The sequence below is a fragment of the Pogoniulus pusillus genome, chromosome 2, assembly GCF_015220805.1.
Source record: "Pogoniulus pusillus isolate bPogPus1 chromosome 2, bPogPus1.pri, whole genome shotgun sequence".
Taxonomy (NCBI): domain Eukaryota; kingdom Metazoa; phylum Chordata; class Aves; order Piciformes; family Lybiidae; genus Pogoniulus; species Pogoniulus pusillus.
In genome coordinates, this window is record NC_087265.1 from 7,809,904 (window position 1) to 7,837,376 (window position 27,473).

Below are 27,473 nucleotides of genomic sequence, written 5' to 3' on the forward strand. Positions count from 1 at the left end.
CCCCCGACTCTTATGAAATCACTCAGGCTAGGCTCAGCCAAGATGGAAATTAGAATGGTTGCTTTCTATTCACAGCTTAGCACAATATACAAGCAGATATTTACAATCTATACAGCCATATACAGAAATATACAAGTTAAAGGTAGTATAGAAACACAACAGCCCTCCCAGCAACCATTCCCCAGGAGGGGCTCCCAACCACCCTTCCACCTCCTTTCTACCCCTCTACCTTATCCCAGACTTTGCCTTATGTTCAAGGTGAGTTTGGAGAGTTGGCCAGGGGGGTTAGGAAGTAGAGGGATTAGTTACACAGGCAGCAGATTGGAGAGAGAAGGGAGGCAGCCAGAGCCAGAGAGCAACTCTATTATCTATATTTGTATTCTTGGTTTTATACATTTCAGCAAGTCTATGAGTGCAGCAGACATCACCACTGTTTCCTTTTCACAGCCTATAATCTAATTATTCTCTCCAAAATATTCCAGCTAGCTTCCAACTAGCACAAGTCCTTTGGAAAAGAGCCTCTCTAGAACTGTGTGTACCCCTAAAATACACTCTTGGTGGTGCTTGGAATTTTGGCTTGCCAGCCTCTGAGCAGCAGCTGACAGAACAAACACTGAGCTTCAGCACCAATTAAAACCAAACAGCTAACTAAATTATAATAAACAGCTTGCAAAGGGAATGCTGCTCAGATATAGTCTGGGAATACCTGAAGTGGCATTCTCTCTATCTACCACTGACCAAGAGTGGGTTTTCTATGAATGGCTTAAACTTTGATCCCTTATCAGCCAGAGCAGCATGAAGCTGTTCCACCAGACTAGTGAACAATGCAGGCGTGAAAGTATTAAGAGCTTTCATGGTCTGCTGCTGTTGAATGCAGAGTAAATGCCATCAGCCAATAATTGTTGCTGTGTTGTTTCACATCCTGTAATCTGTGATTCTCTTCACCCTGCCCAATTTTTTGTCTTTTGTCTTCTATTCTGGAAGATGCTGAGATCCTGAAAGCATGCAAATGCAGTTGTCTGCCTGAGTAAACTTCACTTTCACAGAAAATGGTGAGGTTGGTCTAATACACTTAGTAAAAAGTACAGTTTGCTGCTTAGTGGCTTCTGGTAGAGAATTTAAGTCTTGGGCCACTGTGGTATGATATTCATATTGGGAAAAGAGAGTAATCACTTAAGTAGTTTGTTATCTACCCCCAGATCATGGTCATGGAAACAGGCAGAGCTCTGCAATGGTCAGTGCAGGAGGCTAATGCAAAGAATAGATGAACTTCATTTTGGTTGTCCTTTCCCATGTTGCATGTTTCTGTCATAGCATTTCCAAAGTGCAGCTGCCTTTTCTTTTACACCTTTAACAGCTTTCCCAGGCAGCAGGAGTTGTGTGGCTCTGCGGTCTCTGTTGCAGTTAAATGAGAAATAGTAAACACCTGGATGCAGGCTGTGCTCTCTTAGGTCATCAACTCAAATACTGGAAGAGGCTTGACTGAACTGCTTAACAAGTAATGTTTTCCATGATTAGGGAGACATTTCTTAGTTCAGCTCACAGTTCCTTTATTGGTGTTTCACAAAGATCACAGTATCACACAGTATCACAGTATCACCAAGGTTGGAAGAGACCTCATAGATCATCAAGTCCAACCCTTTACCACAGAGCTCAAGGCTAGACCATGGCACCAAGTGCCATGTCCAATCATAGTGACAGCAGTTGAAGCGACTTAGAATCATAGAATTGTCAAGGTTGGAAGGGACCTCAAGGATCATCTAGTTCCAACCCTCTTGGCATGGGCACGGACACCTCACACTAGGTCAAGCAGCTCAGAACTCCACCCAGCCTGGCCTTGAAGACCTTCAGGGATGGAGCTTCCACCACCTCCCTGGGCAACCTGTTCCAGTATCTTACCACCCTCATGGTGAAGAACTTCTTCCTAACATCCAATCTGAATCTACCCACTTCTAGTTTTGTTCCATTCCCCCCAGTCCTATCACTACCTGACATCTTAAAGCTTCCCTCCCTAGCTTTCCTGTAGCCCCCTTCAGATACTGGAAGGCCACAATAAGGTCTCCTTGGAGCCTCCTCTTCTCCAGACTGAACAGCCCCAACTCTCAGTGTGTTGGCATATATATCCCAGAGTCATTGCAACTTGAAATAACAGCCTAGCCCAGCCCTGTCATCTCCTACCACAGCATCCACTGAGAGCTGTTAGAAGCTGCAAAGCTCTAAGATGCATCTCTGTCAATAGTATCACCTCTCCCAGACATTCCAGCTTGCCCAACCTGACTGGCCAGGCACCTACCACTCCCAAAGAGTCTGTGAATTGCCATCACTGCTTGTACCATTCTTGTGCAGGTATCACCAGAAACCCTTCAGGCAGCCATCTGGATCACTCTTCAGAGTAAGCCATGTTTTGCCAGAGATTTTCAAATCACAACAGGGCAGGGGAAAAGAAGATTTTGCCTTCTCAGCACTGTGAACATGGATTCCTCATTCTCATCCATATTACTGAGGGATAAAAGTTCCTCATTAACAAAAGTGACAAAGATTGATCTCTGCTGCGTAGTATCATAGTGGGATGCAGAAAGGAAGCAGAGAATTGCCTCTAAATCTTCTGTTGTCCAAAGCCTGCAAGAGGAGAATGAAAGTCTTCATGGCCAGCCATGCACATTGCATTCCCATTACTTAGCTCTTTTCAGCTGTCTGCTGATGTCAGCCCAGCACAGTGCTGGCCGTAGCTCCTACTTGCCAGGGAGACATCAGCCTGGCAGAGGCACACAGCTTTCCAATGAGAGGGGTGTTTTGTTCTTAGGATTGGTAGAACTCATCTCTGTCTTGTGCCAGTGAAGACCTGGTAGTGCCTTCTTGAGTGAGATCTCACTGCTACTGCAGGCAGGCTACCACTTGGCATGTAGAGCTTGCCCAAAGGAGAGCTGTTGGTGGGCTCTGGGTTGTACTCTACAGAGTCAGAAGGCCACACAGCGCTTGTGCTCCTCTAGAAACTGCAGCCTCTGAAAGGGAATTGCACAGCCAATTGGATAGGTTTTCATTTTCATTTGTGAGATCTCATCTTCCCACAGTCTGGGATTGTCTTTCTAAAGCCAGTTGCTTTCTTCTGGCTTGACCCCTGTGTTTCCTGTTCCTTCACTGTGACAGTTTAAAGCTGGCATTTCTTGTAGCTGGGGGTGAAGAGATGTGGTCTATGGTTTCGTAGTGGAATTCAGGCTATGAATACAAAACCTGTAGCCATTGCAGTGTGATTAAGTGGCTCCTGCTGAGCAGGTGAATAGAACAATAGGGCTTTTTGTTTCCCCTCAACGTGTATTGGATCACTTTAAAAGAAAGCAGCCCTGGCCAAGCCATTGCAGTGTGTTTCAGAAGGTTTGGTTGCTCCTAAAAGATGCAGTATGGGAGAATATTTGGTAATCTCTGCTGTTAGTATGTCCTCACCACATAGATGTTCTGCAAATGAAAGCAAGCTTATTGATTGTTTTATTTGACATCTTATTTCTTCGCCCCAGGCCAGTACTACAAAAATGAGTTGTGATTTTTGCCTAGGGCAGCAGCTTCCCTGTTGCTAGCAGCCAGAGTTGCATGGAAGTGTCCTGCCTGAGGACCATATTCCACTGATTCCAGAGAGGCTGGCTTGGAGAAACAAATTCATTGCTGTGTCCTCCATTGAGGCGTTCACCTCTGCCACTCCAAGAAAAATGCAGAAGTACAGTTCTTTTGTTTTGACTATCTTGGATTTTTGTAAAGGGGAGGATAAAATAGGGTTGTTGGGTTGTTTGTTTGTTTGTTTTTTACTTAAATGAGCAGTTTAGCCTGGAAAAGAGAAGGCTCAGGGGTGACCTCATTGCTGTTGTAGTCTGCAACTACCTGAAAGGAGGCTGTAGCCAGGCGGGGGTTGGTCTCTTCTGCCAGGCAACCAGCAACAGAACAAGGGGACACAGTCTCAAGTTGTGCCAGGGGAAGTATAGGCTGGATGTTAGGAGGAAGTTGTTGGCAGAGAGAGTGATTGGCATTGGAATGGGCTGCCCAGGGAGGTGGTGGAGTCGCCTTCCCTAGAGGTGTTCAAGAGAAGACTGAAAGAGGCACTTAGTGCCATGGTCTAGTTGACTGGATAAGGCTGGGTGCTAGGTTGGACTGGATGGTCTTGGAGGTCTCTTCCAACCTGGTTGATTGTATGATTCTAAGCTGCAGGTTTGTTAATGGGACCTGAGATGATGCATCTCAGGCTGCTGAGAGAGCTGGCTGATGGAGCTGCCAAGCCATGCTGTGTCATGCTTGAAAAGTCATCATAACTGCTGGAGCCAGAGCCCTGTCCTGGGTCCTTTGTTACCAGCTCCTTTTTAACTGATTTATTCCATGCAAAAAGGCCAACCTTTGAGAATTTAATGCCATTTGGTGCCTTATAAGTTGCCTTCCTGCAGAGCTAGGTGTGAGCTGGTGGGAGGGCTGTGCTAGAGAGCAGGAGAAGGTAATGAAGGGAGGAGAGTGCTCGGGCGAGTGTGTGCTCATTGCACGTGTCAAGAGTTTGTTTTCCACAGTAATGCTCTTTTCATTAGTGCCTCTGCCTGTAATAAAAAGGCAAATTAACAGAGACTGATTGAATGAAAGCAAATAATGCCTAGCATATGTTTTGTTGTAGTCTTCTAATTAAAATATGAGGAAATAACAACAAAGTAACTTGAGTTTTGCATTCAAATTCATAGTTTGCATCGGTGATGCTACTGAAAGGCTGATTTAAAAGTAAGAGAGAGGAAACAGCTTTGAACAGGGTAAATGTTTTACATTATTCCTGTAAACAAGCCTGTTAAAGGCTTGTGTTTATTACATGTTGTATAACACATGGTGCTTTACCTGGGAAGAAAGCTTGTTTGCTGACATTTGCTTCAGAACTTACAGAGCTTCAGCATCTTTTGACTGTTGCACATTCTCCATTAGCACAGTAATGCCTGGCTGGTGGATCAGCTTTTAGGTGGGTGTGTTACCCATAATTAGGCTTAGAGTGAGAAAATAAACTCATTTGTACATTTCTTGGACTTTTTGTTGCTTAATGGACTTGTTGGTATTTTCTGTCCAAAATGCAAACTGTCCAAACCAGCTGAATGGGGCATGTGTACTGCTGGTACAACATGGAGTACCTGGTACCAGCCTGTGCTGACCTCTGCTACTGCATCCAGTCACATGTGCTACAGGCCTGCTGAGATCACTCATGCTTTCTAGTCCATAGACAGGCCTGTAACATCTGCTATGGTCTTCATGGGGCTTTTCATGTTGGGTCTCAGGATTAAAGGGATTGAGCTTTAGAGCTCTGTCTAAAAGCAGGTTGTCGTAAAATCCAAATTGAGGACACAAATCATAGAATCATAGAATGGTCTGAATTGGAAGGGACCTCCACAGTTCATCTAGTCAAATGCCCTTGCAGTAAGCAGGGGCATCCTCAGCTACATCAGTTTGCCCAGAGCCCTCTTGAGCCTCATTTTGAGTATCTCCAGGGATGGGGCCCAAACCACATCTCAAATGCTCCTTCACTAAGTATTGAGTGTGTCTAATGTTGGAGCTTGACAGTGAAGCATGCCTGATGGAAGGGGTGGTCAGAAGGAGGTCAGTGACCACATCTTGTGGTTTGCCTGCTTTCTTCTAACAGCACTGGAGATAATGCTGCTCCCTTGAACTGTTCTTAGTAGAGCAGTCTTCTTCTGTGTCCTGTGGCAGCAGCTGGTGAGTGCCATGTCCTGCAGACAAGCGGTGTTGCTGGCCAGGGTGTGTGTATTCAGTTTGGTCAGTGAGCACTGAGGAGTGTTTTAAAGTGTCTACACCACCTCCTATTGCCTGGGAGGACAGTAGCTTCTGTGGTTATCTTTAGCAGCCCAGATGCTTGTTGGAATCTCAGAGCAGGCTCTCAGAAGTAGGTTTTGGGGGTGTTTGTTTTTCTTCTTAAACCCTAGAATCCTTTCAGCAGTACAGCAGCTGCTATTTGACTTAGTCCTCAGCTGCCTTCCTAATGAAATAAGTATTAATTAGCCTCTTGTTTGGACTTCTTGGAGGTAATCTCGGGGGTGGGTAGATGAACTCCGTCCCTACTCCTGTAAAGTGAATTGGGGTTTTAGAGCAGTATTTACTACATCGTTACTCTGAGCTCTCTGTTCCCTGCTGTGAAGCACTTCAGGGCTGGAGCCCAGGAGAGGCAGCAGAGTACCTGCACTGCTGACCCATGCTTCATATGACTGCAGAGGGTACCAACTGCAAGGGTTGGAGAGCTCTTCCAGGGACTAGTCCTGAAAAGAAAACTTGTAAGCCTCATTCCATGTGATGGAAGGTGTGAAAGGTGTGAAGAGCACCTCTGACCTGTGGGTGAAGGTGCCTGTATTACATGGCAAGGCCTGCAGCTCCTGTGTAACACAGTTTGCCTTCAGAGGAACACCCCTGTTAGTAGTTTGCACTTCAGAATCACAGAAACAGTTCTGTGCTGTGTTTGACTCTGTGCCAGACCTGCTTCCTCACGTTATTACATACCTGTGTTTGCCTGGTTTTGAGTACTATTGAACAGTTTAACTGCAGGGGATGTAGAGCTTCACTTTGAGAAGTAATACAACTGCTCAATGCAATCTTTTTGCCATCGTTAACAAAAGCTACCTGTGGATGAAAACATCCCTGATATCCTTTGGGGACAGCATTTAGGGTTCAGAAATCACATTTATAGAACGAATTTGCAGATTTTAATAACTCAAGCACATGCTGTGTGCATTGCACATGTCCTCCTCTGAGCATTATCTTCTAAAAGTCTTTCACGCAGGCTGAGTCTGATGCCTTTGACCAAGAAATACAGCAAAAGCTGCAGTCAGAGAAGGGGGAAATTGCACATCTCTGCCCTCACTCAGCTAGAAATAATGAATGTTAAGGTTTTGAATGTGGGAATGACATAGCTTAGGACTTGAAGTTGTACAGCTGGAAAGGTTAGGACAGAATATTTTCCAGTTACCTCATTTATAGGTGACACTGGAGACAGACTACAGGCACTGACTGCTAGATGGTGGCAACATAAGGAGACAGAAACATTTTAATTGCAGGACAAATAAAATCCACAAATGCTTAAACATGTTTTTCCTTTTGTAACAGGTGATAAATCAACATTTGCATGAATCACTGATTTAGAGATCCATTAAACTCCCACTTTAATCTTCTGATAGTTTCTTCCACTAAGGAAGAGCCAAAACAAGAAAGATGATTGTGATGAAACAGTGATGGTTTCAGAATTAATCCACACCCACTTTTTAACATCAAGAATGCTTTTCTTTTTATTTTGAAATTTCAGGAGCTCCAATTTCAAAGACTTACCAGAGAACTGGAAGTGGAAAGGCAAATTGTGGCTAATCAGCTAGAAAGATGTAGGCTGGGAGCAGAATCACCAAGTATCGCCAGCACAAGGTACAGGTCCTCATGACTTTGCTTTCATATGTCCCATCAATTAAAGGACTTATGTCCTACATGCAGATACTACCACTGAGAACTGTTCACCTTCCATTCATATCTGAAGTCTTAAATGCAGGTTTGCATATCTCCTTGTCCATAAGCAGTTATGGGGACAACTTAGAGACCTCTCTAATAATTAATGCCATTCTCAATAGAATGCATGTAAAGCTTTCATTTCTCCTTAAATATGTTGACTTGACTATTAACATTCAGCCAAAGAGAAATAAAAGTAGGCTTTATACACATTTGTATGGAAGTAGCAGTGCTAGTTAAATGCAGTAACCCAACTCTTGTGTTTTCCTGATGTAGCTGTCTACTTTCACCCAGCGTTTCTGAAATACTGTCTGTTGTTACCTTTGTTTCCAGGGGACAGCCTGCTCTGACTGCACTGTTAGCATGTTTGAATAGTGCAAAACACACCTGATGCACCTCACACAACAATGACAGCAGCTAAAGCATTTTATCTGGAACTAATATTCTGATTTTTTTTTTTAATTTAATTTTAATTCCTTAGCAAACTTTTAAAACTCTGAATGTGTTTGGCCACTCCTTCACCTCCAGTGTATCAAATGGTTGGTAGCACTGGAATCTGAAAGCCTTGTTAACAGAGTGTTCTCCTGTGAAACGTTTGTACATGGTGTTTGGGGTTGCAGAAAAACATTTTTCTGCAAGTTAAATGGGAAGTTAGTTCTAAAAAAGTTAAGAAACAGGAGGTGGTTATTGGAAGAGGGGAATATGTAAAATTCAGCATGCCAGTTGTTTTATACTTCCAAATGCCTCACCAAAGTTGTCATTTCACAGTGTTGACAATGTAATGAGAAACTGAGCTATTCAGAAACATCCCTGGGACAAGGTGACTGTTGTATACCCTTCATGCCTGCCTGTCTTCTCTCTAGATCCAAAGATTTCTACAGCTGGTGCTCAGATTTTGTTTTGAACACTGAAAGAAAGTTGAATTCCTATAGAAGAATAAGCTAAAAATTTCAGTTATTTTGTGCCTTCAGCCAAATTTCATTAGTCTTGAACGATCCTTTTCAGTGAGGGGGAAAAAAAAAGAGGTACCTGGAGGTGGGGAATAGGTAGCTATGTTTTCCCCAAACTAGGTGGTGTAAATGTCTTGCTGTGACTGACAAGAAATTGAACAAACAAGGAGAGGGCATGGAGGAGAGGCTGGGGACCAGCATGCTGTGTTGAGAGATGGGTCAGCTAACAGCCTGCTCCCAGAAACATAGAGCAGTCAAGCATTTGGAGAACAAGTTCATGTTTCTCCTAGCCAAGTGTAAAAGCTGCCTGACAGGCTCATAGAAAAATAAAGCACAAACCAAAGCAGTGGCAAAAACTGAAGGAGCAAATGCAACTGAAGCTAAGGTGCACACACCTCTTTATTTTGATCCTTTGTCCAAGTGCTCTGTCCCTGAGGGAATCAGCAGTGCTTTGTTTCAAAAGTGGTGCTTGAATCTCCTTTTGTGTGGTTCAGACGGTCAACAGCAGTTCATTTCAGAGGTCCAGCTAAAGGCTTTGTTGGCCTTGGTGACTGTAGAATTGCCTCTGATTTACATACATCTAAACTGGACCCCAGCAAGCTGGTAATGGCCTGGTGCTGGTGGTGCCTTGCTGAACAGTGGCTGACATGAAAGTCACAGGTTCTTCGTGGCTACAGAGACCTGTCCTGGTGGGTGCAGCATGGTTTTCAGGCTGCTCTGTCTGTCGGTTAAGCTGTCCCAGTGAGCCAGCTGGGAACAGCTGGTGAGAGAAGGGGAGATGTGACGTCAGTACCCTAAACCAGCTTAAGCTGCTGCAGCTAGTATATGGAGCTTAGCAGCTGGGCTTTGTGGCTCTGAGCCCAAAGGCTGGTACAGGGTGGACTGCAGCAGTTCTGATGTGCACCTGGGCAGATCCCTCGGGAGGCAGACACCAATGATCAGACTGTCACCTACCTGAGTGCCCCTGAGGAGGACTCATTTTAGATACACGGTTGGTTCTGTTAGTGCTGGTCCTTACCTAGGACCTGTTATTCTGTACACACCAACACAGGAAACAGAGGTACCTGTAGTTCAGCTTTGTTGCCCACCTGCATTAGAGCTACATTCTAAATGCAAGCAACACAAGAAGCTGGCTGGTTTGCTCTCTGAAGAGAAGTGTGAAAGGTGAGGAAAGAGCAGATGTGTGGGTCTGAAGCAGTTGTGGCATCAGGGGTGCAGAAGCACAGCACTGGATCAGCTGCAGCCCTGGATTCTCATGGCTTTTCTTCTGTGTCCCTGGAGATTACTTGCCTGCTAACATCACCTCTTCCCATAATTGCATTTATAAATTAGTGTTCAGCACTTGTAAGATATTTGCTGGCACCCTGTGCACCTTCAGACATCTTGAGAGCCTCCCAGACAGATGCAGCACGTTCCATCGGATGCAGCTAGACTTGATGCTGGCTACCAGATGTGTTGGAGAATGTGCTGAGTCAGGCAGATGTCAGTGTGTACCACGGGGCAGGAGTCAGGCTGACTGTGTCAGACCATCTAACCTCCCAGGTGGGAGTTGTGCCATGACTGGCACTCAGATGCTTCTTTTCCTGAGGTATCTGATGTAGCTCATGAAAACTAGGTGGTGTTGGGAGCCAAAAGGCTCATACTTGCTAGTTTCATTGCAGAATGCTGCGCTCACAGCAGCAGCCTGTCACAAAGGCTTTAGCAGAAGACAAGTACAGCAGTGGCACAGCAGATTGCATCAGGATGCAAGGCTTTGAGCACCAAGTGCTGGGCAGTCAGGCTGAGCAGTAAGACACCTCCCCCAAGCCTTCTGAGCTGTGTAGAATTTAGCATGTTTCATCACCAGGGATGGTTTATTGTCTCTGCTTTACCCAGTGCCAGCTGACACATTCCCTGCACTTCTTGTGGCAGTAGAGAATGCTCCAATGTGCCTCTGCTTTACCCAGTGCCAGCTGACACATTCCCTGCACTTCCTGTGGCAGCAGAGAATGCTCCAATGTGCCTCTGCTTTACCCAGTGCCAGCTGACACATTCCCTGCACTTCCTGTGGCAGCAGAGAATGCTCCAATGTGCCTCTGCTTTACCCAGTGCCAGCTGACACATTCCCTGCACTTCCTGTGGCAGCAGAGAATGCTCCAATGTGCCTCTGCTTTACCCAGTGCCAGCTGACACATTCCCTGCACTTCCTGTGGCAGCAGAGAATGCTCCAATGTGCCTCTGCTTTACCCAGTGCCAGCTGACACGTTCCCTGCACTTCCTGTGGCAGCAGAGAATGCTCCAATGTGCCTCTGCTTTACCCAGTGCCAGCTGACACATTCCCTGCACTTCTTGTGGCAGTAGAAAACGCTCCAGAATGAGTCAGTAAAACACTGCACCCTGTGACTGAAGGCTGTAAGCTTCCTCAGGAGGAAAGGGCATGGCATTTCATGGTCACACTTCTCTCATCCAATGGGAGAACGTTGGTAAAAGTACCAGAGCAGGTAGCAAAAATGAGCAGAGCAAATAGCCCTGCTGGGAGGTTGGCAGCCATGGCGCTGAGCCGCAGCTTCTGTTCCGCCTGTGAGACCTTCCGAGCCACCTCCACCTCGGATTCTTCCACGGCATGTGGGAGCAGGTTTGTCCTGACAGGACTGCTCAGACTGAACTGGCTGGGCTGTAATTATCCTCACAGAGAGTGGTTTAATTTTGTTCCTATGACATATCAAATATTTCAGCCTTTCCAAGAGGTGTATTTGAACTTGTGCATAATACAGTACACGATGTCACCAAACTCCCGTGGCAAATTACAAGCTCCTTAAAAACCACCTTTTTAGAATCAATCTGTGTTTTCAGGGTGGGAAAAGAGGAGGAATCAGGGTAATTAAAACTGTTTATTTATTTGCACTAATATTACACTTACTGTAATTTAAAAGCAAATGAAAGAGCTACACAAAATTAGGAAGTAAGGAAGGAGATGTTTACAGTTCTCTGCAGCTCTTCAGCCCACAAGGAAAGCAGGCAGCAATTCATAGAATCCCAGAATAGGTTGGGACTGGGAGGGACCTTCTGAGGTCATGTAGTCCAAGCCCCTCTGCAGTCAGCAGGGACATCTCAGCTAGATCAGGTTGCCCAAAGCCCTGTCGTGCCTCACCTTGAGTATCTCCAGGGATGAGGCCCAAACCACCTTCCAGGGCAACCTGTCCCAGTGTTCTGCTACCCTCATACCCTCACAAGAACTTATTCCTAACATCCAATGTAAATCTGCTCTTCTCTAGTTTGAAGCCACTGCCCCTTGTCCTGTCACTGCAGGCCTTTGTAAAGTCTCTCTCCATCCTTCTTGTAGCCCTTCAGGTACTGGCAGGCTGTGCTTAGGTCTCCCTGGAGCTCCCTCTTCTCTAGACTGAACAACCTCAGTTCCCTCAGCCTGTCCTTGTAGCAGAGGTGCTCCAACTCTCTGATCATTTTGGTGGTCTCCTCTGGACCTGTTCCATGAGGTCCATGTCCTTCCTGTACTGAGGGCTCCAGACCTGGATGCAGTACTCCAGGTGAGGTCTCACTAGAGCAAAGTGGCAGAATCACCTCTCTGGATCTGCTGGCAATGCATCTTTTGATGCAGCATAGGATGACAGAAGACAGTAAGGAATGATTCAGATCAAGACCTCCCAGCTGATCATCAGGGTGCTACTGGAAGGATATTGTGGGCTGTGTTGCACATCACATTTACCCTAACAATTTAGAAAAAACACATATTAATTCTGTCTCTAGGAGCTCTCTGGGAGCTCCTTGTCATGTCAAAGTAACCAGCAACCAGGTCCTTGAACATTGCTGATGCTGAGGTAGTGCCCCTCTGCGTTGCAGAATGGGGACAATCACAGAATTGTCAGTGTTGGAAGGGACCTCAAGGATCATCCAGCTCCAACCTCACTGCTATGGGCAGGGATGCTTCACACTAGATCAGGTTGCTCAGAGCCCCATGCAGCCTGGCCTTAAAAACCTCCAGAGATGAGGCTTCCACCACCTCCCTGGGCAACCTGTTCCAGTGTCTCAAAACCCTGATGCTGAAAACCTTCTCCCTAACATCCAATCTGAATGTACTCTCTCCTGGTTTTGCTCCATTCCCCCCAGTCCTATCAATACCTGACACTCTAAAATGGCCCTCCCCAGCTTTCTTGTAAGATACTTAGCATCCTTAAGATACTGGAAGGCCACAGTAAGGTCTCCTCAGAGCCTTCCCTTCTCCAGACTGAACAACCCTAACTCTCTCAGCCTGTTCTCGCAAGAGAGGAGCTACAACCCTCTGATCCTCCTCATGGCCCTTCTCTGGATACATTCCAGTATATCCAGATCTTTCCCAGAACTGGATGCAGTAATCCCTTCTGTTAGAAGCTGGTCCATGCTGGAACTGATTTAGGTATTCCAGATCTTACTTCCTCTGTTGCAAATCTTTAATCTGGCTGTAGACTTCTCATTGCCTCTGTCTCAAAGAATTACATGAGAAGATTGGGGGTTATTATCACAGAATGAACCAGCTTGGAAAAGACCTTCAAGATCATCCATTCTGACCTATCACCCAGCCCTGTCCAATCAGACCTCCAGTGATGCCTTGTGACCTTCATTTTACAACTTGAGCATGCACTGTCCTAGGCTTATTGCCCCTGGTTTTCAGAACAGCCTCACTGAGTGTCCCTTCTTCTATCTTAAGTATTTGATTGAAATGCCCTTACTTTGGAATTGCCTTTTTAAGGCACCTGAACAGAAATGAGAGCTCTGCAGTTGTCTGAGCTGTACTGTGATTCCTGTAGCTGAGCCCTGCATGGGAGTGTCAGATTGGTGTGACCTTCCTGGCACCTTCTGGCCCTTCAGTGTGCCCAGCTCTTGAGCTGGGTGTTGGCCTCCTCCTCCAAGGAGATCATAGAATCAACCAGGTTGGAAGAGACCTCCAAGATCATCCAGTCCAACCTAGCACCCAGCCCTAGCCAGTCAACTAGACCATGGCACCAAGTGCCTCAATCCAGTCTTTTCTTGAACACCTCCAGGGACGGTGCCTCCACCACCTCCCTGGGCAGCCCATTCCAATGCCAATCACTCTCTCTGTGAAGAACTTCCTCCTAAATGGAGATGGAGATGTGGAAAGTCTTTCAGAGCTGTTGCTTGAAGGACCTAAAGTGGTAGGAGTGATACCCAGTGTGTTTTGTCTCCTAATGACTTCAGGCAAGACCTTTTTATCAGTCCTCACCGGATTGGCAGCTGGCTCATTTTGGTGTCTAAGACATTGGCTTTGAACTGCAGGCTGTAAATGGCAAAGGAAAGGTGTGAAATTGAGAAACAGAGAAAACAAAACCCACACAAAGCCAAGGAAAACAACAACAAAAAAAATCCAAAAGGGGAAAAAAATCCAAATAATTAGGAAATAAGGAGAAAAAGTGCCAAGGATCACAAAAATGCCTACACTGGTTTCAGTTTCAGCAGTTTGTGTGCATGCTGCATCCTCAGTTACCAAATATTTGTGTTCCTGGCTAAAAAGGCTTCAGTGTGTCTATTTTACATGCACTTAGTGAAGTGTTGTTTTTATTTCACTTATTCTTTGTGCTCTTGCAGAGCAGAGGAGCTCTTGAGAAGCACAGGACTGTCAGATATTTTATCTCTGCTTTCCTTTCATAGCATTTAAAAAGAGCTGCTATTACTGCAATAATATGTAGTCTCCTATTAAAGAATTTAGATACATGCCACTCCAAACTCTTCTGAAGGAAAAATCCCAGTTCTTCATGCCTACCCTACTAACCTAGTTCTTGTCCAAGGATAATAGTGGGCTGAGAGGAGATATTTTTAGAGGTGCACCACATGCAGGCTGCCTTCAGCTGTGTTCTGCCTTAATTTCAGGAAGAGACACAGTGAGTAGTTAATGGCAGCAGCTGCTCACTGCAGTGACCAGTATTTGACCACACTGGGTTTTTAGACAGGGGAAGAAAATGCTTTAGACTTGCTTACCAGAGCTGAAGGATTTGGTAACTTCAGAACATTTCATCTTTTAAGGTGCCGGAATGAGATGGTGAAGTCAGGAGGTGGTAGATGCTGGACTGCTGCAAGAGTGATTGAATAAGAATCGAGTCCAATTGCTCTTGAGTAGCTTTCTGCTTGTGACTCATAGTCAGAACTACCTTCATTGCTCTTAAGTCCTCTACACACGAAGATTTGAGTAGCCAGATATGTGGGCAGAGATATCTTTGGGGGTTTTGTAATCTTTGTCTTGTAAGAGTCAAGAGTTTCTGCATGCTTAGTGCTCTCTACCTCTGCCAGGACCTCAGAATGAGGTCATCTCGTTAGAAGGAGTTGAGTTTCCAGAAGGTCTGAGGAATAAACTACAAGGTGAAGAGCGTAAAACTCAATGTTCAGGCAGCATGAGAATTTTGGGGCTAGCATTCACAGGGAGCTGTCAAATAGGCTTCATATATTCTCATTTCAGTGGAGCAAAGTGCTAATGAGTAGGCTAGCAGTGACTGATTAAAAAACCCCACATTATATCCAGATTTATTCTCTGCAAAGAACTGGTGGAGATTAACTTTCAGAACTCAGCTTTCAATAATTAAAATTCATTCAGTGTTACTCGAATTCTTTTGAGTCCACTACCAGTTTTGGTACAAATTTCCTTATGAAGTTTTAACAACAAAAATATTGTTTAAAGGTTTCATCAGGACAGTTCAGTTTGCAAGCAAAGAACGAGCAGAACGGCACAGAATTTACTTTGCCATGCAATTATAATCCCCCCCAAACATGCCAAGGACACATCCTGGAGTGAATGCACTTGCTGGATTCAAGGGTAATGAACTAGAAAGAAGAAATATTTTTTACTTCTTTAACTTGAATGCACTTTAACCCAAGGCTGTGGAAAAAGTCAAGTTTGGTGGTCATGGCACTGCTTGGGCCTCTTTGTCTTGAATGCTCTTTAACCCAAGGCTGTGGAAAAAGTCAAGTTTGGTGGTCATGGCACTGCTTGGGCCTCTGGAATAGCCAAGTGATGGTAACACAGCTCCTTTGCTACACAGTTCCAGGTGTCTCTGGATACAGAGCTTTCTGGCTTGTGTGTCCCTTTCCCTTGGTCTGTTCTGCAGAGAAAGCTGTCATAGCTTAAGAAAGAACCTTCTCCAGCAGCTCCTTGCCTCCATTTAGCTGGAGGCCACGAGCTTTCCTGAAACACCCTGGCAAGTCCTGTCATGCATAGTCTGGCTTTATTCAAATCCCAGTTTAAATTCCTTGTAGTTTAATCCACCTGATTTACACTGGTGCAACAGAACTGGTGTGATGACAGAGACTGAGTTTTGGAGAAAGCAGCTGCTGCTTGTTGCAGGCTAAGTTCTTAAACTACCCTGGTTAAACCCATGGGGTGATATTCAGCTGAACTAGTTGCTTCACCTGCTTTGGTTGTGTTTGTATTCGTGTTTAGGGTTTCTGACACTGGACTGGAGTTGCAGTGCTGCTAAGTAACCTCCTCTTTGTCTAAACTTAAAATATTTGTGCTTCTGAGCTTGGACAAGATGGTCCTTCAGGAAAGAGAATTTACCAGTGAGAGTTCAAGCATGCACCTGAACGTGATGCAATCTGTGTTTTAAGCACTCTTCTTTCCACAAGCATCTGAGAAAGACAGTGGAACACAAAGAAACTTCTGACAGAGATGGGCCTGGAAAGTCTCTGTCTGGAGCTGAGTTCTTCACCTGTAATGCTGTGCACCAAGTTTCAGTCTATTCCAGTGACCCACCTGATGCACGTTCTGAAGGAAACTAAGGACACTAAAGCTGTAGACTGAAGGAAAGAACAACCAATACCTTGTGAAAAATCTCGTGCTACCTAGAGATGAAGTTGGCTTTCAGGTCTTTGAAGCCTGCCTTCCAATTCTCCTTTTTCTTTAGATGTCAAAGAATTGTAGTTCATCACTCTCTATACAAATGCCAAATACTTTGCTTCCAAAAAAAAAGGCTCCTAAATGATTGCTTTTATTTTAGGCAATGAGTGTCTGGTATTGTTCATGTGCTGTGCTGAAGTCTCCTGCAATTGATAGCTGTAATATAAAGCAGTCAAGTAAATAACACTGATTTAGGAGTAGATCTGCCTTGCCAGAAATCACATTCAGCATGAGCTGACATGACAAAGGCTGGTGGACTTCCCTGGTTTTCCTATAAATAGCTTTTTGCAGCTTAGAATCACTGCAAGAAATGATTTAACATTAGAAGTTGGATGGTTCATGTGCAGGGTAGGGAATTCTGTGTTGTTATGGAAAAATGCATCTACTGTGTGGATGCATTTGTCTGCAGGCAAACTTGTGTGTCTGTGCTATTATCAGCATGGTCAGGAACGTGGCTTTGTGGAAGAACAGAGTGGTTGAGGCAGTTTGATAGAAAATAGTTATTGGGAGATTACTAAGAGAAATTGGGTTGGTTCTGATACTTGTTACCTGTTGGGGTTTGGGCAGAACCAAAGTGAAAAGAACAGGCAGAGTAACTGAACAGACTTGGGTCATTCTGATAAGGAGGCACAGCTGCAGGTGGGTGGCCTTGGGAGGCTGGCAGAGAAGCTGCTGTCAGGTCTGAGCTGTGCAGGAAGGCAGACTGATCAGCCTGGGAACAAGCAATGTTGTGGCTAAGCTGCTGCAAAGGGGGACTAAAGGGGGTAGTTGGTCAGGTCTGCCTCTGTGCGTGTGGACAGCCCATCTCTGCCCATGGAAGCTTACCAAAGTACACACCCCTGCACCAAACCCCACTCTATAGGTATCACTCTTAGCTTCAATACACAGATTGACCGTTATGCATCACATTGGTGTAAGCCTGGTGTCTCTCCCTCTCCCCCACGACCTAGAAGAGAGGCCAACTCGACAGTTACCTGCTTTATCTTGTGAGATAGTTGTTCCTTAGGGCAGCTCTTTAACCTTGCTGGTGTGAAATCTGTTCTCTGTTCACCTGTAGCTGTGTGCTGTTGTGGTGTGTCCAATGGTTTGGCTTCTCATCCTGGGCAAAGGGTCTGAATTTTCTCTTTGGCAAACTGGGAAATGGAACAACAGTAAATATTGTGGGTCTGTTTGTGTTTGTGTGTTTCAAAGTGCTTTACATGTAGGAGCAAAATGCTCCAAGGTGGTGATTCCCAAAGTGAGACCCTGCCGTGAGCAGTGCGTGCCCTTGTGCTCAGAGCAGTTTGGCTGCTGCTCATCACACACCCGCTGCTGGACACCTGCTGTGTGCTGGTTTGTCATCCCACCTCACACAGGAGCCTCCTGGCTACACCATGCTCCTGCCTGGCCTGCTGTGGATAGATTTCTGCTCTCCACAATCTGCCCTGCAGTCAGAGGGCATTCTCAGGGTCAATACCCAAGGCTTCAGCCATGAAATATCACAGTGCTCTCTACATGAGCTACTCCACCTTTGTCTGCTGGGGGTTTTGTGCTGGTTTGTGTGCTTTGGTTCAAAAAACAGAGAGTGACTCCAAGCCAGCCTGATGGTTCATTTTTGTGATAATTGTTTTTCTTTCTGCAGCTCTACTGAGAAGTCATTTCCTTGGAGATCATCAGGTACTACCTTTTATTGTGTCCATTTTGATTTCAAGCCCCTGCAACTTTATTTTCTTGGCGTTCATGTCTTCTTTTGAAGTGAACTGAGTACTCACAGCAATGCTAGATGATGTTGCCAAGTTTCTGAAGTGTAACATTAATGCCCTTTTTCTCTCTCCTGGAGAGACTTGTGTGTTCCTCTGTTACTTAAGAAGTTGTTTTGCCTTAGAAGAAGTTGCAGGTACTTTCCTTGCACCTTCCTGTGTCTTTGCATTTTTGTGTGGGATATGACCATAACAACAGCTTTGTGAACTGGGTCTTCTTTGGAATTAAGGACCAAAAAAAATGTCCCCCCCTGGCAGGTAGGGGTCATAAAAACCACTGAATCTTTGAAGCTTGGATGCTGAGTTTTCTTTTTGTAATTATGCTTATTTAACTAAGAAGATCTCCAATAAGTGAAGGTTTTCCTGAGAGTGCTTTTTCTGTTTTTTTTTGTCTCAGAAGGGCTTGAACTTTCTTCCCAAACCAAGAAACTTTTGTTTTGCAGTAGCTCTGTATCTCCTACTGGGTATGTTGGATGGAATGGACAGGACTGTATCTTAACAGTGACATTCAGGTGTCTGTTGAGATAATCCAACCTGTCCTTCACAGATCAGAGCATCTCCCTCCTCAGAGGGCTTACATCAGTTAAAATATTCAATATTGCAGAGTCAATTTTCTGAGCAGTGTCATCCTTTCAGAGTGAGGCAGATCTGCAGAAGTCAACATGTCAAACCACACAGCAGGAACAGGTGCGGGACCTCCGCTCCCTGCAAACATCTTTTTGCCCTGGACTGTGTTTCTCGATCTCCATCACATCCTCTTGGCAGAATGCCAGCTTAAGAAGAACTGGTCTCATGCCATCAAAATGCACCTGGCATTTTCAGTAGCTTGTTAGGAGCTTGACTAAGTTCTTCATAGTTCTAATAGCCTCTCTCTGCACAGGGAGAGTTGTGCAGCTTGAAGAGCTGTTCAGGCTCTGCTGTACAGAGAATAACACAGCCTGCTTATCTGCTGCTTCACTCAAGCCTGCTCACAGTTCTGACTATTTTACATCACTTTCCTTTCCCTTCCTGTTTTTTGTTTTATTTAGACACCAGACTCTTCAGTGTGTCACTTGTCAGGTGTCACTATGGCATTGCCTCAGCTCAGGTGAGGCACATTGGCTTTTTGCCCTGCTTTTGGATCTAAGATTCTCAACAGCCCACTTGTCTTGGCCTTTGAATATTGCCAGTCACAGTGGTGCTTTTCAGGGGTTCTTTTTAATGGTGTTTTAAAACAGAAGTCAGATTTGTTGAAGTGGTTGAGAAGCTAATTTTTCTTTCAGTGCAAACATTATTTTTGGTGAGGTTTTTTTTAAATCACATTGTCTCCTCTGATTCTGTAACATTCCAGTGATGTTTTACAGCTGCTAAGGACACCTTCAGACAGAGCTTGGTCATTGTTCCACTGATTGCTCTCATCCAATTGCTTCCCATTTCTTTATTTCATAGAATTGTAGAATGAGTCAGGGTTGGAAGGGACCACAAGGATCATCTAGTTCCAACCCCCCTGCCGTGGGCAGGGTCACCCTACCCTAGAGCAGGCTGGCCACAGCCTCATCCAGCCTGCCCTTAAACACCTCCAGGGACAAGGCCTCAGCCACCTCCCTGGGCAGCCCATTCCAGGCTCTCACCACTCTCATGCTCAACAACTTCCTCCTCATGTCCACTCTGAACCTATCCACCTCCAGCTTTGCTCCATTCCCCCCAGTTCAGACACTCCCCGATAGCCTAAAAGGTCCCTCCCCAGCTTTTTTGTAGGCCCTCTTCAGATACTGGAAAGCCACAAGAAGGTCACCTGGGAGCCTCCTCTTCTGCAGACTGAACAGTCCCAACTCCTTCAGTCTGTCCTCACAGCAGAGCTGCTCCAGCTCTCTGATCATCCCAGTGGCCCTGCTCTGGACACGCTCCAGCATCTCCATATCCCTCTTGTCCAAGGGGCTCCGGAGCTGGATGCAGTACTCCAGGTGGGGTCTCAGCAGAGTGGAGTAGAGGGGGAGAATCACCTCCCTGGCTCTGCTGGCCACACTTCTCCTGATGCAGCCCAGGCTCTGGGTGGCTTTCTGTGCTGCAGGTGCACACTGCTGGGTCCTGATGAGCTTCTCCTCCAGCAGCACCCCCAAGTCCCTCTCCTCAGGGCTGCAGAAACTTGCACTTGGTCTTGTTGAACCTAAACGGGTAGGCTTGTGCTCACCTCGCCAGTCTGTCCAGGCCCCTCTAGATGGCATCCCTGCCCTCCAGCCTGCCTGCTGCACCACACAGCTTGGTGTCCTCAGCACACTTGCTAAGGGTGCACTCAGTGCCACTGTCCATGGCAGCAACATATTTCCTCCTCAAGTGTACCCTGGCTATTGCTTGGGTTTCTCCCTGGCTTTCTACTAGTTCTTCTCTTTCCTCTCTGCAGCTCATATTCCTATTTTATCCTTTAATTCCTTCCTCCCATTTGTGTGTTTCTTCAGAAATCTCCTCTGAACATCCCTGCAAAGAAGTCACTTAATACACAACAACAAACCCTATTTCTACTTAAATACTACAGGCATGAATATAAATCAAGATGTCTCCTTTGCCTACCTCTGAATCTAAAGCAAGGCTTTTCTGGGGTAGTTGCTCAGAAATGGGTGTGTTTAAACAAGTACCTCATGTGCTTAGAACTTCCTGATGTCAATTTTCTTTCAATATTTATCTTTCTGTCACAATTATAAAAGGATTACAGATTTTACATCCTCATAAGGCTCACTCTTGAGTTTTGCTTCGAAGAATTGTCACTGGATGTTGCTTTGCCAACTGCTCTGTGGAACATACTGGAGTTCTTGATGAATGAGAACACTCCTCAATTCACTTTTTTTTCCCCTCACTGTAGGTAGTAGCTTATAGCAAAAAGCTTCAGGAGGTGATGTGATAAGATGTGACTATGGCTGTAATTGCTTTATGCATCACTAGAATTATACAGAGTTTTAAACAGGGAAATAAAATGGATGTTGTTTTCACAGATGCTTATAAATAGAATATTTGCTCAGCAACTGCCTGTAAATAGGCTGTTATTCGATGCAGGGCACTCTCCTCATGATTTATAGTAGCAGAGAGACAGAAAGACAACAATGGGTTGTATTGTACATTCTTGCCTTTGTTTGAGAGCCCAAACAATCTATTTTTTAGCCCTGTGAAAGCCTTTGCTTGGTGGCCAACGTGCGATGGGAGCGAGCTTTGGTTCAGGGCTCTGTCTCAGGAACATCTGTCCAGCACTGCACAATTGAGCTTCAGTCTGCCTCTGTCTTTCTCCCCAAACTGATCCTTTGCCAGTTTGACATTGATTCAGCATCATGTAATATCAAGTAACTAAAATAACAGGGGCTCGTGTTATCTAAACAGAACAGACTAAAGATTAAAGTATGGAAGCTGAATATAGCTATAATTTAAGTGACCCAGTCCCCACAAGTGTTTGATACTGCAGAACATGCAGTACCTACTGATAGCTGCACCAAGCTGTGACCTAGGCAGTGCTACACAGCCCGTGAGGGGCTCTAAGCTGAGTGCTGGCTCCTTGTGCCATTTCTAGGCATGCCCGCAATGAGACTGATGGGAGTGCTCTAACACTGCTGATTAAATCTTCATTAATTTTGCATGTAACACTCCTATTACAGGGAATTAATTGGCATCAAGTTTGACTAGATGGCTTTGACCTAAGAGTGTACTCCTGATGCAGAACTGTGATGACTGCCTGTAATTTCTAACATCCATTGATCTGTAACTTCTTTTCTCTTAAGTCTGGCGTTTGAGTCGTGTTCAGACATCGCAATTAACAAGGAACATTTTTAGTGTGAGTGTTCTGCTATGGCTAATTGTACAAAAAGTGAGACAGCAGGACAGCTCTTGGTAAAAAACAGAGTATTTCCTCACAGCTTTTAGGCACAAACACTCTGGGTTTTAATTTGTGTCCTCATCTTTGTCCTTTTTCCCCCAGCCTATGCTTGACTTTTTCCTTTCTTCGTGAATAGTGTTGTAATGTTTCTCTAGGTGACACTTTGCTGTCTGTAAAGTCCAACCAGTATCCTTAGAACTGAAGTTAACTTGGGAGTTGTTAAATTGTGGGTATGTTTGGATAGGGGTACACGAAGGGAATGACATACAGGATGTGCAGCAACCTCTGTTGGTGGCACACAAAACAAGGATGGAATTCCACTCAGCCTTTTACTTGAGATGCTCCTGAGGTTATTTGCCCTTCAGATAACTGGTAGTTGCTCTCTGTGCGCTGTACCACAGCTGCATGAGGTTTTTAATCCCCAAAGTATACTTGCTAGGTAATCAGGTACATTTTTTCATTGAAATAGGTTGGAACATACATTTGAAAAATTGGAATTCTAAAGCTACACCAAAACTAGAGGAAAGAAGATTCTCAGCTGTTCGTGTTCTCTTCCTTTAGTCTGGTAGCTGTCTGCTAGCAGGCTCTGCTTGTGTTCCAAGTTCTTTGCTAGTATGTGTGAAAAAATGCCCGTGATTGAGTTTGCAGGAAGCTGACGTAGGAAATGTTTGGTTTATCTGATTCACTTCTTCTTTCAGATCCCCAGACCACCAGTGTGCACAAACCCCAAGTGTCAGAGAGCGTTCACCCCAATGCCTATGACATTAGGACAGAACCAGAGCAAGGGAGCCTCTACTCACCAGAGCAGACGTCTCTCCATGAAAGTGAGGGTCTGTTGTGTGCACTTTAAATATTAGAACCTCTTTCTGTATTGCCTGTCTGACAATGTCATGCAGTTGTCAGTGCTGCAGAAAACAGCATGTTTGTTGCCTTTGTTCTTATGCTGGCTTCGTGTCTGCAGGGTCTGTAGGCAACTCGAGAAGCTCCACACAGATGAACTCTTACTCTGACAGCGGGTACCAGGAAGTAAGCAGTTTCCATAACAGCCAGAACTTGAGCAAATCAGAAAGCAGACAGCAGCATTCCATAATTGGAACCACTACTAACCATTTGGTGAGGAGTTCGCGAGCTGAAGGGCAGACATCAGTCCAGGTATGCCCAGAGCCATGTGCTTTGCCTCTGCCTGGAGCTCAGCTTTAGAAACAACAATTGTGTAGCTGGACCTTCCTTTGTGTGGGCTGCAATTAACATTAATTAAGTACACCTTTGTTTAGCACCTTCACTAGTTCAAAAGCAGAGATAGCTTGCAGCAGAGAGAGATCTGTTTGCTGAAATTAAGTAAAACTTGTGAGGACTGCTAAGTGCAAGAGCATGCTCCTGGTGTAACGTCAGGAGAGCAGCACTCGCTTAAAATCCAGTTGTGTTGTTTTGGGAGAGGCTCCTAGAACGTAGCCTGTATGCAGGCATAGTGTTTAAAGCAAGGTGGGATTTGTGTTCCTGTACCTTCCACTGCTCCTGTATTTTTTCCCTCTCCTTTCTCATTAATCAGAATGATAAGAAGACAGTAATTAACAAAACTTTATTAGCTTAGACTAGAGCTTTGCATTCCTGTTCCTGAATTTCCAAAGGTGGTTGCTTAGTGAGGAATGAAAGCCTAAGTGCTTATTAACAGGAAGACAAATAAGGATGAGGAGCAGATGGCTTTTCAAAGGTGAATTGCCATTTTACGTCATAGAATCACGGAATGCTTCGAGTTGGAAGGGACCCTAAGTGCCATCTAGTTCCAACCCCTCGCCACGAGCAGGACACTTCCCACTAGACCAGGCTGTTCAAGGCCTCATCCAGCCTGGCCTTGAACAGTGCCAGGTTTGGAGCCTTCACAACTACTCTGGGCAGCCTGTTCCATGCGGGCGGTGAGGCACTTCAGTAATATATATTAAGATAACTAAGGAAAGCTGTTTTGTAGGAAAACCTGAAGGAATTCTGATCAAGGTGACAAACTCTTCATCTGCATAAATGTCTTGTTAAACTGTGTGGCTTTCCTGTTGGCTTCTCTGGCTCTCGGGAGAGAAGTGCCTGCTGCCTGCCCGAAGGGTAGCACTAACGGACGCCTTTGCTTTTGACAGCCATCGGCGAACATTGGTACCAACCGAGTCATGAGGCGTGTCAGCTCGGTGCCATCCCGAGCACAGTCCCCCTCCTACATGGTCAGCACGGGCGTCTCCCCCTCCAGGGGGTCGCTGCGGGCATCTCTGGGCAGCAGCTATGGCTCCCCATCAGCCACTGAGCAGAGGGCCCTCCCTTCTCACCCCTACTCTTCCACAACACTGCCCACGCCACGGGCGGCCTCGCCGTACACTGCCCAGAGACCTGCCTCCCCCAGCACGGTGCGGCGTGTCGGCTCCATCACCTCCCGCCAGCCCGCCAACCCCAACGGCACCACCGCCCAGTACCAGGCCTCCGTCAGGGTCGGCTCTCCTCTGGCCCTCGCCGATGCCCAAACCAGAGTGGCTTCTCCATCCCAGACGCAGCTGGGGTCCTCCTCCCCGAAGCGCTCTGGCATGACTGCGGTGCCGCAGCACCTGGGCGCCACGCTGCAGAGGACGCTGCACGACGTGGAGCAGTACGGGCAGCAGTACGAGATCTACGAGAGGATGGTGCCACCACGCCCAGACAGCCTCACAGGTTAGTAACCAGGTAAAGACACAGCTCAGCATTTGGGACAGCCCCTGCTGCAGTGCTCACTTATGGGTGAAACTGGGACAGTCTTGGGGGTGGCCATCAAATCAGTTGGGAATACCAAAGTTAAGCACTGTGTATCAGTCATGCCAAAAGTTCTTCCTCTTCCATTGCTTGGTTGTGAGCTCTGTGTTACATTAAGGTGTATGTTTTAAGTAGCCACGTGAAATTCTGAGTCTTCCAAACTGAGGCATTTCAGTCATTTTGAAGTAAAACCTTCTCCCTGCAGACAGGCTGAGAGAGTTGGGATTGTTCAGCCTGGACAAGAGAAGGCTCCAGGGGGCCCTTAGAGCAGCTTTCCAGGATTTGAAGGGGGCTACGGGAGAGCTCAAGTAGAGCTTTGTAGAAAGGCATGGAGTGACAGCACAAGGGGTGATGACTTCAATCTGGAAGAAGCTGGTTTGAGATTAGACATGAGGATAAAATACTTTCACATGAGGGTGGTGAGATGCTAGAACAGGTTGCCCAGAGAACTTGTGATGGCTCCAAGCCTCAAAGTGATTAAGGCCAGGTTGGATGAGACTTTGAGCAACCTGATCAAGTAGGGGATATCCCTGGCTATGGCAAGAGATTTGAACTAGATCATCTTTGAGGTCCTTTCCAACTCAAACCAGTCTAGGATTCTGAAATTAAAGAAAATTTTCCTGGTGGTGTAGTACTCAAATCCCAAGCTGCTGTAGGTGGCAGAAGTGTTTCATAGTTGTATAATAAAGCTGGACAGTCAACATGGGTTTGTCTTGTGTGCTACTTACTGTGAACAGCTGAAGTCTTCTTTAGCACTTAGCAGTGCTAAGGTTCAGCCTAGGAGACAGTCAGCCGGGAGCCTGTAAGGCAGTGGAACAGATCCAGGAGTGTGGGAGATGAGGAAGGAGTGATGAAACACAGCAGTCAGTGAATTTCAGCATGGATCGCTGCCTAATGGATAGCTCTTTATAACTGTAGGTGTAACTGATGCCTTGTCTCTGCTGAAAGGCAGAGGCGTGACAGCCTTGCTCTTTGCAACTGATACAGGCTGTGGACACGTTTCCTTCCTCTTGCTTGCAGGCCTGAGGAGCTCCTATGCCAGCCAGCACAGCCAGCTGGGCCAGGAGCTGCGCTCAACCGTGTCTCCAGACCTGCACATCACCCCCATCTATGAAGGCAGGACCTACTACAGCCCCCTGTACCGCAGCCCCAACCACGGGGCCGTGGAGCTGCACCAGGGCTCTCAGTCAGCCTTGTATCGCACGGGGTCAGGTGGGTGAGGGGCTTCTGAAGCCTGATTCCACCAGGCTTTGAGTTCTGTAACCTCAGCCTTCTCCCAGACACTGGGTCCTTTCTCCCTCCACTCTGGTGGAAGCTGTCAGCATAGGAACAGGTTGCCCAGAGCGGTGATTGAAGCCCCTTCCCTGGAGGTATTCAAGGTGAGGCTCAACAGGGCTCTGAGCAACCTGATCTAGTTGAGGATGTCCCTGCTGAGTGCAGGGTGGGCTGCACCGGATGACCTTTGAAGGTCCCATCCAGCTCAGACCATTCTGTGTCTCTGTGATGCAGAGTGTTTGAAGCCACTGTTGTTTTGCTCACCCTTTTAAGCACGTGTTGCCTCTTCTCTTCTCCAGCCCTCTGTGACCTGGTTTGTTTTAATGCTGGTTTCACACTAGGTGTGGGCAACCTGCAGAGGTCCTCCAGCCAGCGCAGCACTCTGACCTACCAAAGGAACAACTACGCCTTGGGCAGCGCCGCGCCCTACGCCGAGCCCTACCGGGCGGTGCAGTACCGCCTGTCGGAGGCCAGCTACAGCCGGCTGCAGCACGCCGCGCCCGCCGACGACGGCACTACACGCTCCCCATCCATCGACAGCATTCAGAAAGACCCCAGGCAAGTCCCTCCTGCTCCCAGGGCTCACGCCCCCGAGCCATCCCAACCCTGAAATCTCTGTGGCACTCTGTGTGTGTTTATTTGTACGTCGCTTCCACTGTCAGGACTGGTGTAGATGTTGAGGGCTGTGCCTGTGGAGCCCAAGTCCTAAGTGCAGTCTGCTTGCTGCAGTAAAAAGAGCAGCTTTTGTGCATTCAGTTTGTCTTTTCATGTAGGAGTTACTACAGGAAATAGTTATAAAACAATTATGTTTTGAATAGTTCTATTTGAAAGAGTTATAAAATAGTTACTAGTTTGGTGAGATGCTTCTGAGTAACTCTGCAGAGCAACCTGTGATACTCCAGTGAGCTTCCACTTCACAGGCGTGGGAATTGGAGGTGGAAAATTGGACACTGGGGAAGAGAAGGCTCCAAGGAGACCTTAGAACAGCCTTCCAGTACTTGAAGTGGGCTACAGAAGCGCTGGGGAGGGACTTCTGGCAAGGATTTGTAGTGATAGGGCAAGGGGTGATAGATTGAAGCTTGTGGAGGGGAGATTCAGACTGGAGATTAGGAAGAAATTCCAGTGAGAGTGGTGAGACACTGGAATTGCCCAGAGAGGTTGTGAATGCCCCTCTCTAAAGATGTTCAAGGCCAGGTTGGATGAAGCTTTGAGCAACCTGGTCTGGTAGAAGGTGTCCTTTACTAATGGCAGGAGTTTGGAACTGGGTGATCTTTAAGGTCTCTTCAACCCAAACTGTTCCATGAATGTAGGAAAGTCCATACCTCATTTATTGGAATGAATCTTTCCCTGGAGGTGTTCAAGAAAAGACTGGATGAGGCATTTAGTGCCATGGTCTAGTTGATTGGATAGGGCTGAGTGATCATAGAATCATAGAATCAACCAGGTTGGAAGAGACCTCCAAGATCATCCAGTCCAATCTAGCACCCAGCCCTAGCTAATCAACTAGACCATGGCACTAAGTGCCTCATCCA

The 27,473-nt window shown here is 46.2% G+C and overlaps 1 protein-coding gene across 1 annotated transcript in view; it reads left to right on the plus strand.

The window, feature by feature from the left end:
• The window catches only part of PKP4 (plakophilin 4), a 97,710-nt gene that overhangs the window by 43,636 nt on the left and 26,601 nt on the right, over positions 1-27,473 (plus strand). The window contains exons 3-9 of the mRNA XM_064155305.1: positions 7,313-7,425; positions 17,951-17,985; positions 22,602-22,727; positions 22,865-23,055; positions 24,030-24,588; positions 25,687-25,878; positions 26,283-26,503. Coding sequence (XP_064011375.1) covers positions 7,313-7,425; positions 17,951-17,985; positions 22,602-22,727; positions 22,865-23,055; positions 24,030-24,588; positions 25,687-25,878; positions 26,283-26,503 — 1,437 coding nt within the window. The remainder of the gene's footprint in view (positions 1-7,312; positions 7,426-17,950; positions 17,986-22,601; positions 22,728-22,864; positions 23,056-24,029; positions 24,589-25,686; positions 25,879-26,282; positions 26,504-27,473) is intronic.